This window comes from Pyrus communis, chromosome 16 (genome assembly GCF_041283825.1).
Source record: "Pyrus communis isolate YQ-2024b chromosome 16, ASM4128382v1, whole genome shotgun sequence".
In the NCBI taxonomy this organism is placed as follows: Eukaryota; Viridiplantae; Streptophyta; class Magnoliopsida; order Rosales; family Rosaceae; genus Pyrus; species Pyrus communis.
Window position 1 is genome coordinate 13504972 of NC_142580.1, and position 25665 is coordinate 13530636.

The following is a 25665-nucleotide window of genomic DNA, read 5'->3' on the forward strand; positions in this document are numbered from 1 at the left end:
AAATCATATATTGTAGCAATAAACTAAGATTTCATAATTTAAAGAATTTAAAAAAAAATTACCATTCAGTACTATATTCTAGTGATATTCCTTTTCACTTATAAGTGAGAGATCTTATGTTCGAATCTCGTAAATGGTGAATTCGATATCAAATTAAGTTGCTCATTGTGTGGCTTAGTCGAACTCCACCTCTCTTTAGTGTTAAATATATCGATATCAAATTAAGTTGCCCATTGTGTGGCTTAGCCGAACTCCACCTCTCTTTAGTGTTAAATATATCGTTGTACTAAAAAACTTTTAAAAAATTTAGAATTCATGAATGCTTCAATATTATTTTTCTCACTAACATAATTATATATAATTGTATAACTCTAATCCCAAAAAAAAAAAAAAAAAAAAAAAGAACCTTAAGAAAAGGAATCTCGATCAATACACGAAATTCACACATTTTAACAAAATAATAGTCTCACTAGCATTACCCTAAATATAGATATTTAAATAGAAAAAAGCCAATTACTTTGATTTCAATGGAGAAGGATAAATTATAAATTTAGGCCATCTCCAACCGAAGGGTCTAGATGGCCGAAAATAGCCCGAAAACCGTATCCAACATAGGGCTAGGTCAAAGGGCTATGAAATCTGAGAGGGCCCCATAGAATCGAAGAGGGCTAGAGGGCTGGCTGTATGCAGCCAGCCAACCAACCCAGGGCTGACCAAAATTCAAATCAATCATGTTGGTTAAAACCAACAGGAATACATTCATATTATTTAGTATAAATGTATTACTGTGATTGATTTGAAATTTTTTTTTACAGTTTTATTATTATTTTTTATTTATGAAAATTTTCCTATAACTTCTATTTTTCATTTTTTTTAAATTCTATTTTTCTTATAACTTTTATTTTACAAAATTTGTAGTTTTTAACAACATTTAACAAATTATTAAAAATATTTCTAGTTTTTCATATTTGTTAAAAAAAAACATTTAACAACATAAAACTTAAACAACATTTAAGTTGGAGTTTTTAAATAATAAATTATGTTTGGCTCTATGGCCCTCGGTTGGAGACGGTTTTTTGTGATAGGCCTAAAACGAGCCATCTGGCCCTTTGACCCTCGGTTGGAGATGGAAGCAAATATAACCCTATACTGTTCATTAAAATATTAATATCTTGAAGAATCTTGGAGGGCCAGAACTAAAACGTGCCCTCTGGCCAGCCATCGGTTGGAGATGGCCTTAGGGCTTTAAGCTTGGATTCATGAGTCGGCACTAATAATAATTCTTGGCATTGTACGCTTAACTATTAGTGGAAGTGCTTTTAGCCGTTTACATCGACGTATATTTGTTCTCACATCACGCTTTGCATCATGCTTGTGGCCCCCCAAGTCACGATCGGTTACTTTCTTTTGAATCCTACATGCTCAATTTGCCCGTTTTGATTTTTTTTTTTTTAACCGGTAGCGCCATCCGCTATCGTACATTAGAGCATGGAGGCTTCATATTAGTGTTTCATATATCGATTTCTATTATTAGAGTAAACTATTCCTCGGTTGTGAAACATAAAATATTCAAATTAATGAGAATACGTTATGTGTACAACATATGCTATTTATCAAATAAGATAACTTTGTTTTTGATGAAATACGCAGACTATTGGTCCACATTCTACGAAGGCACTAGAAGTCCACAATCAACTACTCCTCGGACCGTATCATTGCAAATCGTACAAGTCGCTACGCGACTTCCACAGATTATCTTGATATGTAAATACCTTGCCTATCAGTATCTTAGCATGACAAAATTCTCCGGAGCATATTCCAGGAATCTCAAATGAATATTCTTTTATAAGTGTGCAAACTATGCAAAGTTTTAAAAAGCGTTAAGTGCTAGTGAAGAGGTGGGCAATGGCCTTTTCTTATTTTTTTTAAACGTCTATGGATTAATTGTGGCGGTAGCCAGCTGCTTAGCATCTAACGGGTCATAGGTAGCGCTAGGCAGAGACTTTTATAACACTGAGACTAAGTAACACTCTGCTAATATGTTCAATGAACCTAGACAATAGGGTAATTTCTACATTCTCTAAATAGTCAAGGCCAACCGCTTTATTCTAGTAATCAATAACTTTTACCATACTCTTATTACTTTCTACAGTCTTTTTACTTTGGGCATCGAAGACCCTTTGGCTAAAAACACACTAATACTGGTGTTAGTCGTAACTTCGTTTATCTCTTTTCTTTGTATTTGTAGGTTTTCGTGAAATCAATCCGAGACGAAAATTTGCTCCCATAGTAATGTGTTGTGCACAATAGCTAGATGTACCCCTACATCACTTAAGATGTGTTGTCTATGGACTCATTATGTGTGTGACGAGTTGTGCTAAGAGTATCGCACATTTGAGAACGTAAACCTTGAATTTGTTTCGAAGGTATTGGATATGTCTATTCATTGACAATTGGTTTTGAATTGGTTCTATCAGTTTTTTAACAATGATAAATCCGTTAAGATTTATTACACCCAATTCATCGTTCTACAGTTTTCTTTTAGTTTTCATTCTCAACATTGTAAGCACGTACATCAATGTTTATGATTGCATGTCTTGGTTTTGAGCTAGTTACCGTAAAAATATATTTTCTTCTTTACAAACAAGATGTGAGGAAGAATCAAACACACAAGATGCTCTTAATTACTTAAACTACAGCTCAATCATGCTGAGATGAGTATGACTCGAAAACTTATCTAAAACTACTTAAGCATATAATGGTGATGACTCATTCTACGTATAAGAAAACACAGATGAAAAATGTAACCGAAAATGTTATGCAATTCAATTGAAAAATAATCTTTTATATATCTGTCTGGTCTACTTTTTCCTACTTAGTATTTATTTCGATGATAAATTTACCTACTTACTATTGTCATTAAATTATAATACAAATAAAAATAAGAAGGAAGGGGATAAATTATGTGTTGGCGGGTGGGTAAGAGGTTGACTGGAGTCTACAACGGGAAGTGAAAAACAAATTTCAAAAAACCAAAAAATACAAGGGTATTATGGGAAAACAAAGTTAAGAAGCCAGCTAGTAGTCTCCCGAGAAATATGCTATAAAACCTAACGCGCAAAGCAGCAGCAATTGTCCCTCAGTGTCCCTGGGTTGCTGCTGCTGCAATAGCTTCCTCCAACCCACGAGCCATGGGCCCCGGGGTCCCACCAACCCCACCTCCCACCTCACCCGACGCCGCCACCCCCACCACCCTTCTCGGCAAATATCAACTCGGCCGGCTGTTGGGTCGAGGCAGCTTCGCTAAGGTCTACAAAGCCCAATCCCTCATCGACAACACCGCCGTCGCCATCAAAATCATCGACAAGTCCCAAACCGACGCCGCCATGGAGCCCCGCATCCTCCGAGAAATCTCCGTCATGCGCCGCCTCCAGCAACACCCCAATGTCCTCAAAATCCACGAAGTCCTCGCCACCAAGTCCAAAATTTACCTCGTCGTGGAGCTCGCCACGGGTGGCGAGTTGTTCGCCAAAATCTCGCGCCACGGTAAATTTCCGGAGTCCCTTGCCCGCCGATACTTCCAGCAGCTCGTCTCTGCGTTGCACTTCTGCCACCAAAACGGCGTCGCCCACCGCGACGTGAAGCCCCAGAACCTTCTGCTGGACAAGAACGGCAACTTAAAAGTCTCGGATTTTGGACTCTCCGCTTTACCCGACCAGCTCAAAAACGGGCTGCTCCACACCGCCTGTGGGACCCCCGCGTACACGGCGCCCGAGGTGGTTTACCGGCGCGGCTACGACGGCTCCAAAGCCGACGCGTGGTCGTGCGGCGTCATCCTCTTCGTCCTGCTCGCCGGTCGCCTGCCTTTCGACGACAGCAATTTGATCGCTATGTATAAGAAGGTTCAGAGGCGGGAGTACGAGATTCCGGCTTGGATTTCGAAGCCGGCGGGTCGGATCATATACCAGCTGCTCGACCCGAACCCGAACACGAGGTTGGGGATCGAGGCGTTGATGGAGAAGCCGTGGTTTAAAAGATGTATTGATTTAGGGCTTTTCGAGGAAGCGGCGGCGGAGGCAAAGAAATGCGACGTCGTTCCCTGCGGGATGAATGCGTTCGATATAATATCGATGTCGTCAGGGTTGGATCTCTCCGGGCTTTTCGAGGCGGAGACACGGAGGGGGAGGCGGTTCACGGCGGAATCGGCGGCGGAGGCGGTGGTGGAAAAGGTGCGGGAGGTTGGGGAGAAGCTGGGGTACAGGGTGGAGAGAGGGAAGACGGGTGTGAATGTGGGAGTAGGGAAGGGAGCGATGATGAGGGTGGTAATGGCGGTTGAGGTAATGGAGATTGCACCGAGTTTGGCGGTTGGGGAAGTGAAGATGGTGGAGGGCGGCGGGGTTGAGTTGGAGCGGGAGGTTAGGCTTTGGGAAGAGTTGAGGGCTGGGTTGGAAAACCATGTCATTTCGTGGCATAACGCTGTCGTTTGATGTTGGCGGTGTACATTAATTGGATGTTAGGTGGGTGTGTTGTGTGGAAATTAAAGTTTAAACGCAGAAACATTGGCAGTTGTTTAATTAATTAAGGCGTGGTTAATGATGTATTAGTTGGGTTAAGATTTTAGGTGCTGTACAGTAGTTGAGATAGTGTAGTATGTACTGCTACTTATGTATGATTAATGAAAAACTAGTTTCAGAATTCGTATATGTTGCATACTGACAGATTCAACGATGATTCACAGATCCAAACTGTACTAGTTGTCATATTTTGTCGCATCGTTTGTGATACGACTCGAATTAAATTATTATTCATTTGTTAATCGCTTCCTTAATCGTGGATTTAATTGGGCTAATAAATAAGATGAAAGAACCAGTAGGCCCTTTTGTTTGGAATATGAAAAATCAAATCTTTCACAAACGACATAGGAATCCGAACAAGAATCTCAACATGCACAGTTAAACACGACGATTGTTGTATTATTGCTGGATGAGTCAATCAGTCACGAATCACTATGTAAGAACCTTACTTGCATTACGAATTAATAATACAATTTTTGAAAGTTGAATGCATACATAATACGTAACGCCACAGGTGCCAATTTGTATATTTATATATATTAAAAAAATAAAAAAAGAATATGACAAAGGAAGTGAATTATTATGTTATTCCAAATTGGAATTATAAACTTAGAGAGATATCGGCTTGCTAGCTACTCGTTTCTTGTTCGTTGCTTGAACAAAAAAACAAGCGGCAGTTCACGCGCATCATATTCTTGAAATCGCCAGAAGGCCCAATATATTTTGGTTGGCAAAACAAGCGGCGGTTCACATCCAGTTAATAGTTGATTTATATTGAATAAAATCTAACATTCTCCCACTTGGTCTACTAATTGTAATGATCATGTTTTAAATATGTATCGGCAATCAGTGTTTCTTTAATGGCCATATGCCTGCGATTCAACCTCATCCTTTATTCAAATTTTTGTCAAAAAGTTTTCTCAATGTAGGATTAACAAGGTTGTAAAGATGTCTCATCTCAGAACCTTCATAATCACATACACTGAGCTAAACATTCACATGAAAATCATCAAATTATGATCTAGAGATGAAACCTTAACTCAAGAACTGTCTTGCTCCATATCATCTTAGGTCCACCGTATTGTAACTTTAATAAGTTACACCTTAGGCTTTTGAACAGCCTATATGTTTGCCAATGCAAACTTTTCCATCACTCCAGAAAACTCTTCAACTTTCTGCAATTCAAAAGGATAAAATGCAGACAAAATATACATATGCATGCATGCATTACTTGAACACAATTATTGAAAACAACCTTTATTCAACCCAAACTCGGAACGAAACTACATCTTTAAAAACTTAGTGAGTTTAACTCACTTATTTGCACTGTAGCTAGAAACAGTTTTCTACTCCCACTAATTCATCATATCAAAGTTCGAGGTCAGTCCCATATTTTCCACATGCTGTTTGAAAGCCTTGACTGGAAGTGGCTTGTTCAAGGGATCTGCAAGCATTGATACTGTATCAATGTAATTGATCTTTATAAACCCTTGCTTGATCTTTTCTCTAATTAACTTGTACTTGATATGCATGTGCTTAGTTCCATAAGACCTCTTATTGTTCTTGGAACACAAAACTGCTGCAGTGTTGTCACAAAATATCTGTAATGGATTCGTGACAATGTTCAGGACTTTCATTCTTTCTATGAACTTACCAAACTAAACTGCCTAAGAAGTGGCCTCAAAACAAGCCATGTATTCTGCCATCATAGTAGAGGTAGCTATGTTCTTCTATTTCACACTCTTCCACAAGATTGCATCTCCAGCCATCATAAAAATGTAGCTTGAGGTAGACTTCAATGCATCTTGACACCCAGCATAATCTGAGTCACAGTAACCAACCAACTCGAGGTTGTCATTTCTCTTGTATACTAACTTATAATCTTTTGTTTTCTGCAAATACCTTAACACCTTCTCTGCTGCAATCCAATGAACATGTCCAGGATTCGATTGATATCTCCCTAACAAGCTCAATGCAAAAGCAATGTCAGGTCTAGTGCACACTTATGCATACATTAGACAACCAACAACTGAGGCATACGATTTGTCATTCATCTCAAGCTTTTTAGCTTCAGTTCTAGGGCTTTGCAGCTTGCTCAGTTTATCTCCTTTAGTCACTGGCACATCACAACCACTGCATGCTGACATATTGAACCTCTTTAGTATTTTGCCAATATCTTTCATCTCAAAGTTGTCACTGAGTATATCTCTTGGCTACAAGTCTAGCCTTAAATCTCTAATTTCCCCTTTGGAGTCCTTCTTGGTCTTAAACACCCACTTAAATCCAATTGTTTTGCTCCATTTGGTAATACTGCCAGTTCCCATACCTTATTATTTTCCATGGATTCAAGCTCACTTTCCATGGCTTTCATCCATTCTTCTCGTTGCAGTCCACTTACAGCCTCCTTATATGTAGAAGGCTCACCAATGTTACGTTGATATCTGCTTCACTCAAATATAACACAAAATCGTCTGAAATTGCTGGTTTTCTCACTCTTGTAGATTTTCGAAGCTCAGGAGCTAAAACCTCAGGAATTGGTTATGTGACTTGCATTGATTCTTGTATGGCTAACGTATATGCCACAACTGCACCACATTAAGAAAAACAAACTCATCAATTTAATGAAGGGTTATATATTCAAAGAGACAAAATGTGTAAGTTAATACAATTTCCAAACTTCAAAGCACAAGGTGAGAAAATTAGAACCCTGTGGTTGAAAATCACTTCAAACTTGAAAAGTGTAAATTGTAATTGACCTTAGATTTTATATTGGTATTTGGTCAAATGAATGAGAGATTATTGTTCAAGTATGAATTCCATATCGAAAAAAGAAGCATTGCTTGAAAGTTTAAATAAATTTTGGAATATTTCATCTTGTTGTTACTTGGTTAATATGATTATTGCAAATATTTTTGGGTTTCTTAGGTATTCATTATTAGGCTTAAATGTCAAAAAGGTATGTGTGTTTTACTCTATTGGCCAATTTAGTTTCTGTGTTTTCAGTTTGGCCAAAATGATCATTGTGTTTATATCTGTTGGCCAATTCAAGAAAATCCGTTAAAGAATCGTTAAAATTGACATGTGGCAGGCACGTGAGAGGACAAAAAAGTAATTTTATTGTAAACCCACTAAATAGATATAATGCATATATTCAAAAATTGACACTTCGTTCAATTCACTTGAATACCATGCGATTTAGGGTTTCAACATCCATTAGGTCAAAAATTTAAAGATTATGGGGTTGCCGACTGAGATTTTGGTGACTACTCCAGAGAAGATGGCAAGCAGATCAATTGAACCAAACAACCAAGGTGGCAATCGTCTTCATTTTTCAATATTGTTGGGGGCTAGGGTTTGATTTGTTGGATATATTGTGTGCTTTCATAATGAATTGAGATAGTTTGGTAGACTGAAGGAAAATAGGGATTTCACTTTACTTGGTTTTTATTGGTTGCAAATTTTCGTATAAAACCATGAATACCAAAGTTAGCTCCTTTGAATTATATGCTTTTTTCTTCTTTTGATAAAGGTAGCATTGTGTAATCGGTTGATGTCTTTCTTTAATAATAAAACGTATTTCATTTTATGTGTGCAGATTTTCCTCAAGTTATCGAGGACTTAACCCAACCACCATTGTCACAAGCTCAAATAAATTATAAAGAATCTTTCAAGGAATTCCCTACGGAATTGTTTAGTCAGGTTGATGAAAATAGGTATTGCCTAAATGGTCTTAGCAATGAATTCTTATTTCAAGAAGAGAAAAGTGCTTTGTATCATGGTGAGCCTCAATATTATTATGATGTACCCATACAAACTGAGGAGTGTGAATATGATGGTGATGCCGTGATGATGAGCAAAAATTTGATACAGAGAATTACCTTTATGAGGGAAGTGATAATGATAATGACACTGGTGATTCTGATACAGACAGTTCCTTATACGATGAGCATAATGATGCAATTCTTGAAGATGACAATTTCAATGACAATGCAGATACACCATAGAGTTTTATTGGACGCAGTGAGAAACCAAAAAAAAAAGAAAAGAAAAGGGAAGCAGATATACAAGTTGAGGATTTGAACAGGGATGAGAAGCAGTATAACTCAACTACATTTGCCACTGAACTTTAATGAAGAATGACATAGTTGTAGATGCAAAGAGTTTAATGTTGACTAATATGGAAAACCCACAATTTGATGTTGGGATGAAATTTCCAAGTAAAAATGTGTTAAAAAAGCAGGCTAGACACAAATATGACTTCCTAAGGTTATATGAGTGTAAGGTAGGGAAGAATGATAGGATCAGATTGTCTGCTAAGCGCAAGCAATGTTGCGGTTGGAAGTTGTTTGCTTCTGTGGTGTAGAGTGAAAATACTATTCAAAATAAGAGCTACATTCCTGGTCGTTCATGTTCAAAAGTTTCACAAGGGTGAGAAAGAGACGTTTATACTCACTTAAAGACTGTTTAACAAATTACCCTATATTCACTAACACATACAAACACATGGGCTAAATTGAAAAAACAGGTCCAAACATAGCATTAAAGCCAATAAATATTAATAGTAATACGTAATCGTTCGGTTGAAGTTGTATTATTGGTTTCAATAATCATAAATTTTCAAGTAGAATAATTTTTCATCCAGATTACATATGCCGAGCAAACGCAAGCCGGATTCAATAGTTTTTCATCCAGATTCAAGGTGGATTCAACCTACTTAACTGTAAATTGTAGATTGATTTATACTGTGCCATAAAAGCAACCATCTTAAGAAAGCTCTTGACGTCGAACTACGGGGGTAAAAGCAGGGAAGAAATGCCTGCTCATTTACGATAAATACTTCTTGAACCAGACACCAATGTTGAGAAAGCTCTCGAAGTCCGATTGTGGCCTGCAAACACACAAATTCGTATAAGATGGAAATCCGAGCATGAAACTTTAGGACCTCGCTTGTAGTAACTAGTGACTACGATGCACAAAGCACATTTGGATCATAAGCTTACCTCTCAATTCCATGAGTATCCTGTGGAAACACAATGACTTTGACAGGAACTCCTTTTTCCTTAAGCGCCCGAGCATACTACGAATAATAAACATCCAAATCACTTTTCTACTCCCATCATTCCAATTATGCAAACGTCTATGAATCAAAATCATCACACCCTCTTGGGAGGAAGGAAAACAATTTAAAAGACGAAAACTAAAGCAATAATTATCCAAGCACTTGTTTCGTTGTTAAACTATTAAGGAGAAAAGGTGTATTTCATTAGGAGAACATGTTAACTTACTTGAAATCCAGTAGAAACTGGAACACGAAGATCCTGAGCACCCAAAAGAAAAAGGGTGGGTGTTTTGACCTGCGGATAGATCCTTTAAAAAGTTACAAATAGCAAACTTCTTACTATATAAAATCTTTTTAAATTATTGAATTTCTTCACAAAAAGGAAATTTATAGTATAAGCTTCAAAATCAAGAGTAAGTAAATAATATAGTAGCAGAGAAAAAGCTTAAACAAGCACCTTTGAGACGTGTGAAATAGGAGATTTGCTGTGCAAGAGAGTCAGATGCTCAGCAGAAGGAGCTTCTGTGTAGTTATTTCTACCCTCACTTCCATAGGCCTCCACATAGCACCAATCTGGGATGTCTGTCGTACCGATCATTAATGCGAGATTACAGACGGGGTTCCTCGCTGCTGCCACAACAAACTTATCTGGTGCCTGCAGCATAAATATGTTCAACTCTCGAGTATAACTAAAAAATGATCGTCTACCAAGCGGGCATAAGTAATAGATGCTTCAAAAATAAAATAAAAAAGTTTTTTTAGTACCCCACAAAAAAAGAAAAAAGCTTAAAGCGAGAAGCCTCAAAGCAGCTAAAAAATAACAGTCATGCTTTTTACAAAACTACCAGACCTGGCCAATTAAGTGAGTAGTCAGAAAGCCGCCATGAGAACCACCAAGAACTGCAATTTTTGATGGACTGGCAAGCCCCTTGTCAATGACGTGATCGATAGCCACCAGCACATCATCCACGTCCTGTAGTGAATAAACTCAGATATTAGGGTCTACAAATACAAAAGCAGATACATAAAGTAAATACTAGTTACACAAATATATTAACAACGTAAATTCTTAGCATACATAAGCATATACAGATATATTTATGCCGGAGAGTGTACGTCTATCTGTATGATACCAAAGTAGTATTAAATGGCCCAACATGGGGCTCTACATAAATAAACAGGAGCTATAGAATACGCTCCCCTAAGGAACAATGCCATCTCGGATAACAAAACTAACATTGCTGTAGAACAGATTAAAGGTAAATATATATAGGTAAGCACCTGGGACCCAATTTTCCCTAGAAGGGACTGAAGTGCTTCTTCACCAAACCCCAGCGAACCTCTGAGATAAACTAACATGTCAGAACAAGATAAAAGCCAACGAAGTTAAAAGAAATGGTTACTTCTTTTCATATCCGTAGGCCAATCTCATAATATCTGAACAAGATTGGAGCACAATTTTGTTGACCCTGATAGGAAAAGTCAGAATGAAAGGACAAAAAGGAGAATATGAGCTTACCTATAATTTACAATTAACAAACTGAACCCAACTGAAGAGAGAAATGCTAAGGACTTTGAAAAGCTTGACAATGAAACAGAGTGCGGGCCTCCATGGAGGATTACAATTAATGGGTCAAGCGAATCATTTCTTTTAGTTTTGGAAGACACAAATATGGCTTCAATTGGTTTGGCAGCACCTGAAAGGTTTTAAGCATATACAGGATGTTAAAATCAATTTTTTTGACACACAAGAAATAATTGGTTTATAATACCTTTTGTTACGCTACCAGAAACATCCCTGACAGGAACCTTCAGTATACTGAATTGCAGAGAGGAAAGCAAAGATTTAACCTATGGCAAGTTGAAACATGAGTTGAACAGATGTAAGCTTTGAAGATAATCTTGATATGTGGAAATATAGAAAAGCAGATTAATAGACCTTCTCAGAGCATTCACTTGGGGGGCTTGATACATTTAACCAACTCCATGCGGTACTTGTACTTTCTTTATCAACAAGGTAACCATAATTGATATGAGGTACATCTACTGGACTGCTAGACACTTCAGAAATCAAAGATAAAGTGAAATTTCGTTATTGATCAGTAAATTTTTCCGAGTAATTATCAGTAAAAAATGGCAACTTCTTTACCAGCAATGATATTGTCCCCATCCAGTGTAAGAACATCCCATGAATTTGAATCAGCAGAGCTGATACGTGATACTTCGCCACTGTACTTCCATATAACTTTCATAGGTCAGTTATAAAAAGTTAAAAAGGTAACGACCCTATGGAGATACGAGTGTCATATGATTAGTCATTATATTTACCTCAAAACATTCACAGAAAGTATCACTTGACAGCTACCCCAGATAGAAGATATGATCATTGTGCATCCATCAGAAAGCCATGGATTACTAAGGATACTTGACCAGTAAAGCCCAGGGAAGCAACCATCCTCAGCACACATAACAACAGGAATCTTCAAAAAAGAAGTGTATTTAAGTGTAGTTATATAAGCAGGGAGAGAGATAAAGAGAGAAAAATTCATAAAAAATTTCCTAAACTTATATTATTATGTTGTGTGATATCACCTTCATGAAATGAAAACCTTTTGCTGAAGACAATTAACCTAGAGTTCAAGGTTTCGCTACCCATGCACAAAAGTACCGCACACCAGAATTAAAAAAAGGGAAGAAAACAGGTCAAAGGAAATTTCTATATATTGAATTTCATCCTCAGTGTGTATGATAACAACATTGAATTTACAAATCAACTACAGAACATTCCACTGGTATATGGTAGCAACTAGCAAATAGCAAAACAGCATCCAACCAAAACAAGTAAGCGAACCACGATCTTTAATCCTAACAGTTCTGGAATGCAAACCCGTATGAGTTTACACCTTTACAAGGAAATGCTTAATGCTTACTTATAAGCACATGCTAACAAATGAACCTTGGTCCATAATTTACATGCACACGGAATGAACTGAGTAGTTTAAATTATCAATCAGGAGATAAAAGTTGATTAGTAAACAGAAAGATAAAAGCCAGAGAGCTCACCACATCAACAATTTTTGCAGATGAGGATAGCACTCCATCCACTGGCCAGTCTATTCTGTGAAGAGAATCTGTTGCAGAATGTGCCCCAGAATCCACAGAACTTCTAGCCGATAAAAACAAAAGGAATTTTCCATCTGGGCTGCCAAAATTACATTGATCATGTTTCAAATACAATCAGAATCAGTAATCGTAATGATGTTTGAAACAATCAACCATCTATTGGATAATATGAAACAATCAGTACAATTCCAATTCAAATGTTCATCAAACTTCAATTAATATTAAGATATCAATTTCCGTTTTGAAATTAAAAGAGAGGCTATAAAAGTCAAAAACTTATATCATGGACTAAATTTGAGTACCGCATGATGTTACAGACCCTGGTAAAGTGCACACGAACACATAACTAAGTGTCTGATGGGGGAAAAAGTTACCTGAACCGTGGATAGAAAGCACTACTTATGCTTTGAGTCAGCTTTACAGCAGGAAGATCTTCAGTTGAACTAGCTCTAGAACAGTGAAAGAAAGTTATAGTTATATCAAATGTAGAAGCACAATGAATTTCCAAAACAATTAACAAGCAGAAGATCCAAAAAAAACAAAAAGTAACAATAAGTATTGCACAAAGCAACTCACTTGAGTTCAGATCCATTGGCTTCTGATTCAAAATTTGGTGCCTTGACCACATACAATGCACAGGGCCTGTTAAAGCAGAACTTGATACCAAGCTTTCTGATACCTTCTGACCACCCAACAAAAACCAAAGGTTGATGCGAGCCTTTAACTGGTGGCGCCCATACAACTTGACCAACACTCAAAGACTTTTCAATTCCTTTGACAGCTTGTGCCTCTCCACTGTACAGCATAGGATAATTAAAGTTAGCCGGGCATTTAAACAAGAAATCTCCTTACTTCTAATCCTGGTACTAATAGAAACTAAACCAATTGTTAAAGACCTGTTAATATTGATGACAAAAAGTGCAGGCTGCCTTTTTCCAGCATAGGTTTCCCCCCATTCTTCCTTCCAATCCCCTTGACCTTTCCAGTTACCAAAGTCCTTATCCGTGGAACTACCTTTCTTGTAGCCCTGACCTGTAAATGTGGGCTTGGAGGGAGCTGGTTCCTCAGCAACATAAGCAATGAGAGTTTCATCAACGTTCCAAGAAATTCCCTGAAACCTGTATCATTGAAAATTTGAACTCTTTTATGCTGGAGGAAATCTAGATATATGAAAAGATTAATGATCAAAACAGAGGCGTAATTCTACTACTATCACTAAAGGCATAAAGCACAAAACGTCTAGTACACAAGACTAGCATCAAATATCATGTATGGCGATAATTGGAAAGACTGCATTCACGATGTTTACCATCCATCAGCATAAACTGAACCATGAACAGATTGGGGAATGTGGAATTCTTTCTCCAATTGACCTCGGCCCCAAATTTCAAATTGGCAGGGAGATTCGTTCTCAGGATTCCGAACTACAAAAAGCTTTGCACCGGACGGGGATGGAACAAATACAGATACTCCTGTCATCTCAACCGGGAACGGGGACCATTGGAAGTTTACAGAATTGTTACTTTCTCTTGAAATATGAGAGGATAGAATGAATTTCTTCCTCTTGTTTGCCAAAAGATTCAGTTGACTAATTGAAAACATTGCCTGAGACCCAATTCCTGAAACAAAGTGTAATGTGCAGGTCCTCATTAGGAAAAATTATTTGGCTTTCAATTAGAGAGGAAGTACATGTGTTTATGTATTTCCTTACGTATGTAATGTACATATATATATGAATCTGTTGCATGTATGTAAGGATAAGAACGTGCATGTTAGAAGAATGAGAAATCGTACCGCTATCAGACTTAAAAATCCATGCCTTGTCAATGCTGGAAATACTAGTGAAGTCTTGAAGTAACCTAGACTGAGATGCATATTCTTCCTCAGTTGTTGCATCTACCCCGAGAGGCATCTCCTTCACTGGACCATCTTTAGAACTGCCCATGGCTAAAAGCGTTGACAATCTTTTACTACAGAGTAGATTGCATGGAAGATATTGTCAATATGTGATGTCAAAGGACAAATGAAATTATGCAGTAGCTCAGAACTCAAACGGTCAGTAGCACTGGTCATAAAAAAACAGCAAATCTCCTAGAACGAAAAAGAAAAAAGAAACTATATTTTGTTGTTTTTTCCTTTTAAATGAAACAAATGAGTTTTAGCATGTCATTCCTTCATCAATCGAATACAGCAGAAGTATGATATATTCCAGACAACAGAAACAAGCAATCCGCAACCTCAAATTCTACTTAACATGAAAAATGATGCTACTTTTGATTATTTTGATCAACATCGACAACAGCTGCCTGAAATTTCTTCAAGTCAATCTGCCACCTCAAATTCTACATAACTTGGAATTGGCATATAGTAAACTCACACATTCGATACTACCACATAGCACCTGTAAGAGTTTCGGCTACAGAAAGTCTTGAGGCCTCTTTCGGTCAAGGAAATTACTCAATTCAATTTACACTTGCACAACCAAATTTAATACCCATCGCCTTGATCCAATCTACTAAAAAGGTAGCCGAGAATTCGGGCAAGGTGGATTAAAGTTGGAATCTTTTTAAGTTGTTCTATATGGCCATTCCATCAATCGCACACTAGTTCAAGAATTCAAACGAACATGTAATTCAATTCAATTCAAAGATTTCCACTCTACGAAACGAAAAATAAATGAATCAAAGCACCGAGCAAAGTGAGATGACGAAAGAAAGGAAGAAATAACACAAAAACTTGGATTCGACGACTAAAAGTCAACAGTGCAAGGAGAGTACACAGGTAAATATAGATAGGAGAGGGAGAGAGAGAGCTTACGTAGAGAGAAAATAGCGAAAGGGTCTGCGACTGCTCCTCCTGGGAGTGAGAAGGTGTGAAGGTGAGATAAAATAGGAAGAGGAGGAGGGAATCTTGGAGTGGGACGAATCAAGCTGACTCGCCACGATTTTATAACGCGGACTTATTCCATTCATTTCTGCCTTCTAACCTGAGTGTTGCTCCACCTAACGTATAATAAATTGAGTTTTTTATTATTTTATTATTAATAAATATATTACTATTCATTGGGAAGAAAATGAATAAAAAGAAAATAAATATATTACTATTCTATGGTGATTCTGATACAGACAGTTCCTTATACAATGAGCGTAATGATGCAATTCTTGAAGATGACAATTTCAATGACAATGCAGATACACCATAGAGTTTTATTGGACGCAGTGAGAAACCAAAAAAAAAAAAGAAAAGAAAAGGGAAGCAGATATACAAGTTGAGGATTTGAACAGGGATGAGAAGCAGTATAACTCAACTACATTTGCCACTGAACTTTAATGAAGAATGACATAGTTGTAGATGCAAAGAGTTTAATGTTGACTAATATGGAAAACCCACAATTTGATGTTGGGATGAAATTTCCAAGTAAAAATGTGTTAAAAAAGCAGGCTAGACACAAATATGACTTCCTAAGGTTATATGAGTGTAAGGTAGGGAAGAATGATAGGATCAGATTGTCTGCTAAGCGCAAGCAATGTTGCCGTTGGAAGTTGTTTGCTTCTGTGGTGTAGACTGAAAATACTATTCAAAATAAGAGCTACATTCCTGGTCGTTCATGTTCAAAAGGTTTCTCTAGTAAAAACCTTTTGAAGAAAGGGGTGGAGAGGTTAGGATGAAGGGATGCTAGAAAGAGGGGAGAGGGACTGCCACCGGCCCAAGCCTAAGTAAAGGACCGGCGGCTGAAGGTTTGCAAAGTTAGGGTTTATGATTGGAGGGAAAGCTTAAAGGGTGATAGTGGTCTTTTGTGTCTCTGTGTGTATAGGCCCATTTTAGTTGCTAATGACTATGACTTCATTGATATTAAAAAAATAAATAAAAATAAAAATAAAGACAAGGAAAAAAAGACTATGACTTCAATAATCAATTTGTACTTGTTCTTATTATTATTATTCGTTGAAGAAATGATATTATTTACATTAAAAAGGAGGAGCTGAGCTTAACCTCACAATGAGCTAGTAATAATGTGATTCAAATTCGTTTTTCATTAAATCGAACCTAAAACCTCTCACTTACAAGTGAAAAAAAATATCACTAGATTGTAGTACTAAGTAGTTGTACTTAATGCTTATTATATAAGTATTAATTCAAGGTAGGGGGGAATTGGAAATTAAATTGTTCTCTACATATTGTGGTGAGGCTTTGCAATCCAAACGTCATTTATCCAGTCTTTTCATTCTATAAATTAATTAGAATCTAAGACAAATGTAGATTGAAAAAGCTATACAAAATAAAAAATGTAATGTGTAGTATGAAGCCAAGGAAAATTCATGCCCCTGTTATCTCACAAGGGTGAGAAAAAGACGTTTATACTCACTTAAAGACTGTTTAACAAATTACCCTACATTCACTAACACATACAAACACATGGGCTAAATTGAAAAAACAGGTCCAAACATGGCATTAAAGCAAAACAATATTAATAGTAATACGTAATCGTTCGGTTGAAGTTGTATTATTGATTTCAATAATCATAAATTTTCAAGTAGAATAATTTTTCATCCAGATTACATATGCCGAGCAAACGCAAGCCGGATTCAATAGTTTTTCATCCAGATTCAAGGTGGATTCAACCTACTTGACTGTAAATTGTAGATTGATTTGTACTGTGCCATAAAAGCAACCATCTTAAGAAAGCTCTTGACGTCGAACTACGGGGGTAAAAGCAGGGAAGAAATGCCTGCTCGTTTACGATAAATACTTCTTGAACCAGACACCAATGTTGAGAAAGCTCTCGAAGTCCGATTGTGGCCTGCAAACACACAAATTCGTATAAGATGGAAATCCGAGCATGAAACTTTAGGACCTCGCTTGTAGTGACTAGTGACTACGATGCACAAAGCACATTTGGATCATAAGCTTACCTCTCAATTCCATGAGTATCCTGTGGAAACACAATGACTTTGACAGGAACTCCTTTTTCCTTAAGCGCCCGAGCATACTACGAATAATAAACATCCAAATCACTTTTCTACTCCCATCATTCCAATTATGCAAACGTCTATGAATCAAAATCATCACACCCCCTTGGGAGGAAGGAAAACAATTTAAAAGACGAAAACTAAAACAATAATTATCCAAGCAGTTGTTTCGTTGTTAAACTATTAAGGAGAAAAGGTGTATTTCATTAGGAGAACATGTTAACTTACTTGAAATCCAGTAGAAACTGGAACACGAAGATCCTGAGCACCCAAAAGAAAAAGGGTGGGTGTTTTGACCTGCGGATAGATCCTTCAAAAAGTTACAAATAGCAAACTTCTTACTATATAAAATCTTTTTAAATTATTGAATTTCTTCGCAAAAAGGAAATTTATAGTATAAGCTTCAAAATCAAGAGTAAGTAAATAATATAGTAGCAGAGAAAAAGCTTAAACAAGCACCTTTGAGACGTGTGAAATAGGAGATTTGCTGTGCAAGAGAGTCAGATGCTCAGCAGAAGGAGCTTCTGTGTAGTTATTTCTACCCTCACTTCCATAGGCCTCCACATAGCACCAATCTGGGATGTCTGTCGTACCGATCATTAATGCGAGATTACAGGCGGGGTTCCTCGCTGCTGCCACAACAAACTTATCTGGTGCCTGCAGCATAAATATGTTCAACTCTCGAGTATAACTAAAAAATGATCGTCTACCAAGCGGGCATAAGTAATAGATGCTTCAAAAATAAAATAAAAAAGTTTTTTTAGTACCCCACAAAAAAAGAAAAAAGCTTAAAGCGAGAAGCCTCAAAGCAACTAAAAAATAACAGTCATGCTTTTTACAAAACTACCAGACCTGGCCAATCAAGTGAGTAGTCAGAAAGCCGCCATGAGAACCACCAAGAACTGCAATTTTTGATGGACTGGCAAGCCCCTTGTCAATGACATGATCGATAGCCACCAGCACATCATCCACGTCCTGTAGTGAATAAACTCAGATATTAGGGTCTACAAATACAAAAGCAGATACATAAAGTAAATACTAGTTACACAAATATATTAACAACGTAAATTCTTAGCATACATAAGCATATACAGATAGTTATGCCAGAGAGTGTATGTCTATCTGTATGATACCAAAGTAGTATTAAATGGCCCAACATGGGGCTCTACATAAATAAACAGGAGCTATAGAATACGCTCCCCTAAGGAACAATGCCATCTCGGATAACAAAAAATAACACTGCTGTAGAACAGATTAAAGGTAAATATATATAGGTAAGCACCTGGGACCCAATTTTCCCTGGAAGGGACTGAAGTGCTTCTTCACCAAATCCCAGCGAACCTCTGAGATAAACTAACATGTCAGAACAATGCAAGATAAAAGCCGATGAAGTTAAAAGAAATGGTTACTTCTTTTCATATCCGTAGGCCAATCTCATAATATCTGAACAAGATTGGAGCACAATTTTGTTGACCCTGATAGGAAAAGTCAGAATGAAAGGACAAAAAGGAGCATAAGAGCTTACCTATAATTTACAAGTAACAAACTGAACCCAACTGAAGAGAGAAATGCTGAGGACTTTGAAAAGCTTGACAATGAAAAAGAGTGCGGGCCTCCATGGAGGATTACAATTAATGGGTCAAACGAATCATTTCTTTTAGTTTTGGAAGACACAAATATGGCTTCAATTGGTTTGGTAGCTCCTGAAAGGTTTTAAGCATGTACAGGATGTTAAAATCAATTTTATTGACACACAAGAAATAATTGGTTTATAATACCTTTTGGTACGCTACCAGAAACATCCCTGACAGGAACCTTCAGTATACTGAATTGCAGAGAGGAAAGCAAAGATTTAACCTATGGCAAGTTGAAACATAAGTTGAACAGATGTAAGCCTTGAAGATAATCTTGATATGTGGAAATATAGAAAAGCAGATTAATGGACCTTCTCAGAGCATTCACTTGGGGGGCTTGATACATTTAACCAACTCCATGCGGTACTTGTACTTTCTTTATCAACAAGGTAACCATAATTGATATGAGGTACATCTACTGGACTGCTAGACACTTCAGAAATCAAAGATAAAGTGAAATTTCGTTATTGATCAGTAAATTTTTCCGAGTAATTATCAGTAAAAAATGGCAACTTCTTTACCAGCAATGATATTGTCCCCATCCAGTGTAAGAACATCCCATGAATTTGAATCAGCAGAGCTGATACGTGATACTTCGCCACTGTACTTCCATATAACTTTCATAGGTCAGTTATAAAAAGTTAAAAAGGTAACGACCTTATGGAGATACGAGTGTCATATGATTAGTCATTATAGTTACCTCAAAACATTCACAGAAAGTATCACTTGACAGCTACCCCAGATAGAAGATATGATCATTGTGCATCCATCAGAAAGCCATGGATTACTAAGGATACTTGACCAGTAAAGCCCAGGGAAGCAACCATCCTCAGCACACATAACAACAGGAATCTTCAAAAAAGAAATGTATTAAGTGTAGTTATATAAGCAGGGAGAGAGATAAAAGAGAGAAAAATTCATAAAATATTTCCTAAACTTATATTATTATGTTGTGTGATATCACCTTCATGAAATGAAAACCTTTTGCTGAAGACAATTAACCTAGAGTTCAAGGTTTCACTACCCATGCACAAAAGTACCGCACACCAGAATAAAAAAAAGGGAAGAAAACAGGTCAAAGGAAATTTCTATATATTGAATTTCATCCTCAGTGTGTATGATAACAACATCGAATTTACAAATCAACTACAGAACATTCCACTGGTATATGGTAGCAACTAGCAAACAGCAAAACAGCATCCAACCAAAACAAGTAAGCGAACCACGATCTTTAATCCTAACAGTTGTGGAATGCAAACCCGTATGAGTTTACACCTTTACAAGGAAATGCTTAATGCTTACTTATAAGCACGTGCTAACAAATGAACCTTTGTCCATAATTTACATGCACACGGAATGAACTGAGTAGTTTAAATTACCAATCAGGAAATAAAAGTTGATTAGTAAACAGAAAGATAAAAGTCAGAGAGCTCACCACATCAACAATTTTTGCAGATGAGGATAGCACTCCATCCACTGGCCAGTCTATTCTGTGAAGAGAATCTGTTGCAGAATGTGCCCCAGAATCCACAGAACTTCTAGCCGATAAAAACAAAAGGAATTTTCCATCTGGGCTGCCAAAATTACATTGATCATGTTTCAAATACAATCAGAATCAGTAATCGTAATGATGTTTGAAACAATCAACCATCTATTGGATAATATGAAACAATCAGTACAATTCCGATTCAAATGTTCATCAAACTTCAATGAATATTAAGATATCAATTTCCGTTTTGAAATTAAAAGAGAGGCTATAAAAGTCAAAAACTTATATCATGGACTAAATTTGAGTACCGCACGATGTTACAGACCCTGGTCAAGTGCACACGAACACATAACTAAGTGTCTGATGGGGGAAAAAGTTACCTGAACCGTGGATAGAAAGCACTACTTATGCTTTGAGTCAGCTTTACAGCAGGAAGATCTTCAGTTGAACTAGCTCTAGAACAGTGAAAGAAATTTATAGTTATATCAAATGTAGAAGCACAATGAATTTCCAAAACAATTAACAAGCAGAAGATCCAAAAAAACAAAAAGTAACAATAAGTATTGCACAAAGCAACTCACTTGAGTTCAGATCCATTGGCTTCTGATTCAAAATTTGGTGCTTTGACCACATACAATGCACAGGGCCTGTTAAAGCAGTACTTGATACCAAGCTTTCTGATACCTTCTGACCACCCAACAAAAACCAAAGGTTGATGCGAGCCTTTAACTGGTGGCGCCCATACAACTTGACCAACACTCAAAGACTTTTCAATTCCTTTGACAGCTTGTGCCTCTCCACTGTACAGCATAGGATAATTAAAGTTAGCCGGGCATTTAAACAAGAAATCTCCTTACTTCTAATCCTGGTACTAATAGAAACTAAACCAATTGTTAAAGACCTGTTAATATTGATGACAAAAAGTGCAGGCTGCCTTTTTCCAGCATAGGTTTCCCCCCATTCTTCCTTCCAATCCCCTTGACCTTTCCAGTTACCAAAGTCCTTATCCGTGGAACTACCTTTCTTGTACCCCTGACCTGTAAATGTGGGCTTGGAGGGAGCTGGTTCCTCAGCAACATAAGCAATGAGAGTTTCATCAGCGTTCCAAGAAATTCCCTGAAACCTGTATCATTGAAAATTTGAACTCTTTTATGCTGGAGGAAATCTAGATATATGAAAAGATTAATGATCAAAACAGAGGCGTAATTCTACTACTATCACTAAAGGCATAAAGCACAAAACGTCTAGTACACAAGACTAGCATCAAATATCATGTATGGCGATAATTGGAAAGACTGCATTCACGATGTTTACCATCCATCAGCATAAACTGAACCATGAACAGATTGGGGAATGTGGAATTCTTTCTCCAATTGACCTTGGCCCCAAATTTCAAATTGGCAGGGAGATTCGTTCTCAGGATTCCGAACTACAAAAAGCTTTGCACCGGACGGGGATGGAACAAATACAGATACTCCTGTCATCTCAACCGGGAACGGGGACCATTGGAAGTTTACAGAATTGTTACTTTCTCTTGAAATATGAGAGGATAGAATGAATTTCTTCCTCTTGTTTGCCAAAAGATTCGGTTGACTAATTGAAAACATTGCCTGAGACCCAATTCCTGAAACAAAGTGTAATGTGCATGTCCTCATTAGGAAAAATTATTTGGCTTTCAATTAGAGAGGAAGTACATGTGTTTATGTATTTCCTTACGTATGTAATGTACATATATATATGAATCGGTTGCATGTATGTAAGGATAAGAACGTGCATGTTAGAAGAATGAGAAATCGTACCGCTATCAGATTTAAAAATCCATGCCTTGTCAATGCTGGAAATACTAGTGAAGTCTTGAAGTAACCTAGACTGAGATGCATATTCTTCCTCAGTTGTTGCATCTACCCCGAGAGGCATCTCCTTCACTGGACCATCTTTAGAACTGCCCATGGCTAAAAGCGTTGACAATCTTTTACTACAGAGTAGATTGCATGGAAGATATTGTCAATATGTGATGTCAAAGGACAAATGAAATTATGCAGTAGCTCAGAACTCAAACGGTCAGTAGCACTGGTCATAAAAAAACAGCAAATCTCCTAGAACGAAAAAGAAAAAAGAAACTATATTTTGTTGTTTTTTCCTTTTAAATGAAACAAATGAGTTTTAGCATGTCATTCCTTCATCAATCGAATACAGCAGAAGTATGATATATTCCAGACAACAGAAACAAGCAATCCGCAACCTCAAATTCTACTTAACATGAAAAATGATGCTACTTTGATTATTTTGATCAACATCGACAACAGCTGCCTGAAATTTCTTCAAGTCAATCTGCCACCTCAAATTCTACATAACTTGGAATTGGCATATAGTAAACTCACACATTCGATACTACCACATAGCACCTGTAAGAGTTTCGGCTACAGAAAGTCTTGAGGCCTCTTTCGGTCAAGGAAATTACTCAATTCAATTTACACTTGCACAACCAAATTTAATACCCATCGCCTTGATCCAATCTACTAAAAAGGTAGCCGAGAATTCGGGCAAGGTGGATTAAAGTTGGAATCTTTTTAAGTTGTTCTATATGGCCATTCCATCAATCGCACACTAGTTCAAGAATTCAAACGAACATGTAATTCAATTCAATTCAATTCAATTCAAAGATTTCCACTCTACGCAACGAAAAATAAATGAATCAAAGCACCGAGCAAAGTGAGATGAAGAAAGAAAGGAAGAAATAACACAAAAAACTTGGATTCGACGACTAAAAGTCAACAGTGCAAGGAGAGTACACAGGTAAATATAGATAGGAGAGGGAGAGAGAGAGCTTACGTAGAGAGAAAATAGCGAAAGGGTCTGCGACTGCTCCTCCTGGGTGTGAGAAGAAGGTGTGAAGGTGAGATAAAATAGGAAGAGGAGGAGGGAATCTTGGAGTGGGACGAAGCAAGCTGACTCGCCACGATTTTATTACGCGGACTTATTCCATTCATTTCTGCCTTCTATGATTCTATCCTGAGTGTTACTTACTCCACCTAAAGTATAATAAATTGAGTTTTTTATTATTTTATTATTAATAAATATATTACTATTCATTGGGGAAGAAAATGAATAAATAGAAATTAAGATTGACTACAAAATAAAATATCTTTCAATTCTCAAATAAGAGAAGAATATGATAGACCATATTTTCATATAATAATCTTAATTGAATCATATGAAACGATTAATAAATTCAGTTTTATTTGAGAGCTTGTGTGAGGACCAACTCTATCTCAACTATAAACTGTTATTAAGCTGTTTAAATTTTACGTTGTTTTGATTACTATATTTCTGCAAATTAAAATTCTACATATTGAATTCCGAATTTATCCTCCTCTTTGGAGGTTTTTTTTTTCTTTTTTGTTTTTTTCCTAGCACGGCCTTTTATTGAGGGATTTTATTTATTATTATTAGTTGTGCTTATCCAAATTCATTCTCGCTTGTAAATTTTGGACGGGCTCTTCCATTTGAATTAGTGGTTGTTTTCATAAATTTATTTTCTTCACATTTGAATGGTAATTCACTTTTGAGGTATTTTACATTTCTTGTTGCTCGATGTTTTTTGCTTCTTGTGGGTGCGGCTGGTAAGTTGCTGTTTATTTACTTATTTATTTTTTTCCTACTCTTCTTCTTCTTCAGATTTTTTTTCCTTGTTCTCTAACCGATGCTTTTGATTTTGGGGCTTGATGCTTGTTGAGCAACCCTTAGTTTGGTATGGCAAAAATTGCACAATAAATGAGAGTGCCGCCGACCGCATTAGCTATTCAAAGAGAAGTTTGGAGGAGGCAATATCTTCAAACATACCAAAAGGTATTATAGAAAAAAATTTCTCGACTAATGTCAATAACGGTCGAGTGCAGCAATATATAGGTCCTAGGTTTTTCTCTTCAAAACGAGGCTATTAAAGGAGCCTATTTATGAAAACTCCCGGCTCATTTTGTGTATAGGGTTCACTCATATTGGATACCTCGCTAGAATGTTGAATGAAGAAGTCGATACACCCTTGCATAGTTTGTCCAAGTAATGGTAGAAAATGAATTAGTTGTGACGAAAACTTATTCCTCCAAATTCCCTCAAAATGATAGGATGAAATAGACAAGTTATTTTCATGACTAGTTCATCTTTTAACGGACAAAACATTCACTTCTTCATTCATCATTCATTAAATCCAATGAATTATTCAATTCAAACGAATCCTGCCCATCAAACAAGGCAAATTGTCGTATAATTGGTTTTATATTCCCCCTTCTCGTCATGTGTGTTGCCAGGTAAGTCAACACTGTACCATGACTTTTAAATCATACCATGGAGCATTAGTCAAACACTGGATGGATCATGGAAATGTTAGGTCTCGCCACTAAGATTTCTGCAGTGCGACCTCTCCCACACGGCAACCTATCTTTGGCTTCTTTCTAAGTTTCTACCGTCAAACATTAATTCATGACTCGAATTTTCTCACAAGTTAGATAAATGGTTTAAGGTTAGTATTGAATACTTACTGACATCCAACTACTCAAACGCCTATGACATACGAACATTGTCTGAACTCATTTGTTCAGACAAACGTTCGTATGTCGGACCTACTCGGTATTATACAGGCTTAGCCGCCCTCATAGTTCAGTGATACTATCAGTAGAGTGCGCCTTAATGCTCTGATCAGAAATCCAATCTTTTATATCCACTTGATCTGAAGAAAACAGGTGTATAGGATTATGGAGTGATGGCCCTGGCTGTGGCTTTACCCATTAACCTAGTTGACTAGAAATTTGTGTAAGTT

At 37.1% G+C, this 25665-nt stretch overlaps 3 protein-coding genes across 4 annotated transcripts; 1 reads left to right on the forward strand and 2 right to left on the reverse strand.

Annotated features, from left to right (window-relative positions):
- Window positions 1-3116: 3116 nt before the first annotated feature.
- On the forward strand, window positions 3117-4695 carry LOC137731096 (CBL-interacting serine/threonine-protein kinase 4). The gene has a single exon (XM_068470172.2). It carries the CDS (start codon window positions 3192-3194, stop codon window positions 4485-4487), a length of 1296 nt encoding a protein of 431 aa, XP_068326273.2. The 5' UTR covers window positions 3117-3191; the 3' UTR covers window positions 4488-4695.
- A 4413-nt stretch (window positions 4696-9108) lies between these two features.
- On the reverse strand, window positions 9109-15765 carry LOC137731020 (acylamino-acid-releasing enzyme). Its single transcript, XM_068470061.2, has 18 exons — window positions 15574-15765; window positions 14551-14726; window positions 14066-14375; window positions 13653-13874; window positions 13333-13551; window positions 13131-13205; window positions 12697-12835; window positions 11962-12113; window positions 11783-11862; window positions 11573-11694; window positions 11406-11484; window positions 11153-11330; window positions 10915-10975; window positions 10484-10606; window positions 10091-10288; window positions 9860-9928; window positions 9575-9651; window positions 9109-9462 (listed from the first exon to the last, which is right to left on the reverse strand). The coding sequence occupies exons 1-18, from the start codon at window positions 15726-15728 to the stop codon at window positions 9399-9401; spliced, it is 2499 nt and encodes an 832-aa protein (XP_068326162.2). The 5' UTR covers window positions 15729-15765; the 3' UTR covers window positions 9109-9398.
- A 1479-nt stretch (window positions 15766-17244) lies between these two features.
- Window positions 17245-23863, reverse strand: LOC137731566 (acylamino-acid-releasing enzyme). Of its 2 annotated transcripts, none has more exons than XM_068470704.2 (18): window positions 23682-23863; window positions 22649-22824; window positions 22164-22473; window positions 21751-21972; window positions 21431-21649; window positions 21230-21304; window positions 20796-20934; window positions 20061-20212; window positions 19882-19961; window positions 19672-19793; window positions 19505-19583; window positions 19252-19429; window positions 19009-19069; window positions 18579-18701; window positions 18186-18383; window positions 17955-18023; window positions 17670-17746; window positions 17245-17557 (listed from the first exon to the last, which is right to left on the reverse strand). In XM_068470704.2, the coding sequence occupies exons 1-18, from the start codon at window positions 23837-23839 to the stop codon at window positions 17494-17496; spliced, it is 2502 nt and encodes an 833-aa protein (XP_068326805.2). In that variant the 5' UTR covers window positions 23840-23863; the 3' UTR covers window positions 17245-17493. The 2 variants fall into 2 exon arrangements, with proteins under 2 accessions (XP_068326805.2, XP_088543846.1); XM_088687720.1 differs by having other exon boundaries at window positions 17245-17602; window positions 17644-17746.
- Window positions 23864-25665: the final 1802 nt, after the last annotated feature.

What these genes read in the sequence shown, in the direction of transcription:
- LOC137731096 (XM_068470172.2), top strand. Translation starts at nt 3,192, where the DNA reads ATGGGCCCCGGGGTCCCACCAACCCCACCTCCCACCTCACCCGACGCC.
- LOC137731020 (XM_068470061.2), bottom strand. Translation starts at nt 15,728, where the DNA reads ATGAATGGAATAAGTCCGCGTTATAAAATCGTGGCGAGTCAGCTTGAT. An exon ending in GATTTTTAAGTCTGATAGCG is followed by an intron (nt 14,376 to 14,550) that starts GTACGATTTCTC and finishes ACTTTGTTTCAG; the next exon opens with GAATTGGGTCTCAGGCAATG. An exon ending in TTCTGGTAGCGTAACAAAAG is followed by an intron (nt 11,331 to 11,405) that starts GTATTATAAACC and finishes AAAACCTTTCAG; the next exon opens with GTGCTGCCAAACCAATTGAA.
- LOC137731566 (XM_068470704.2), bottom strand. Translation starts at nt 23,839, where the DNA reads ATGAATGGAATAAGTCCGCGTAATAAAATCGTGGCGAGTCAGCTTGCT. An exon ending in GCCAATGGATCTGAACTCAA is followed by an intron (nt 21,305 to 21,430) that starts GTGAGTTGCTTT and finishes TCACTGTTCTAG; the next exon opens with AGCTAGTTCAACTGAAGATC. An exon ending in TTCTGGTAGCGTACCAAAAG is followed by an intron (nt 19,430 to 19,504) that starts GTATTATAAACC and finishes AAAACCTTTCAG; the next exon opens with GAGCTACCAAACCAATTGAA.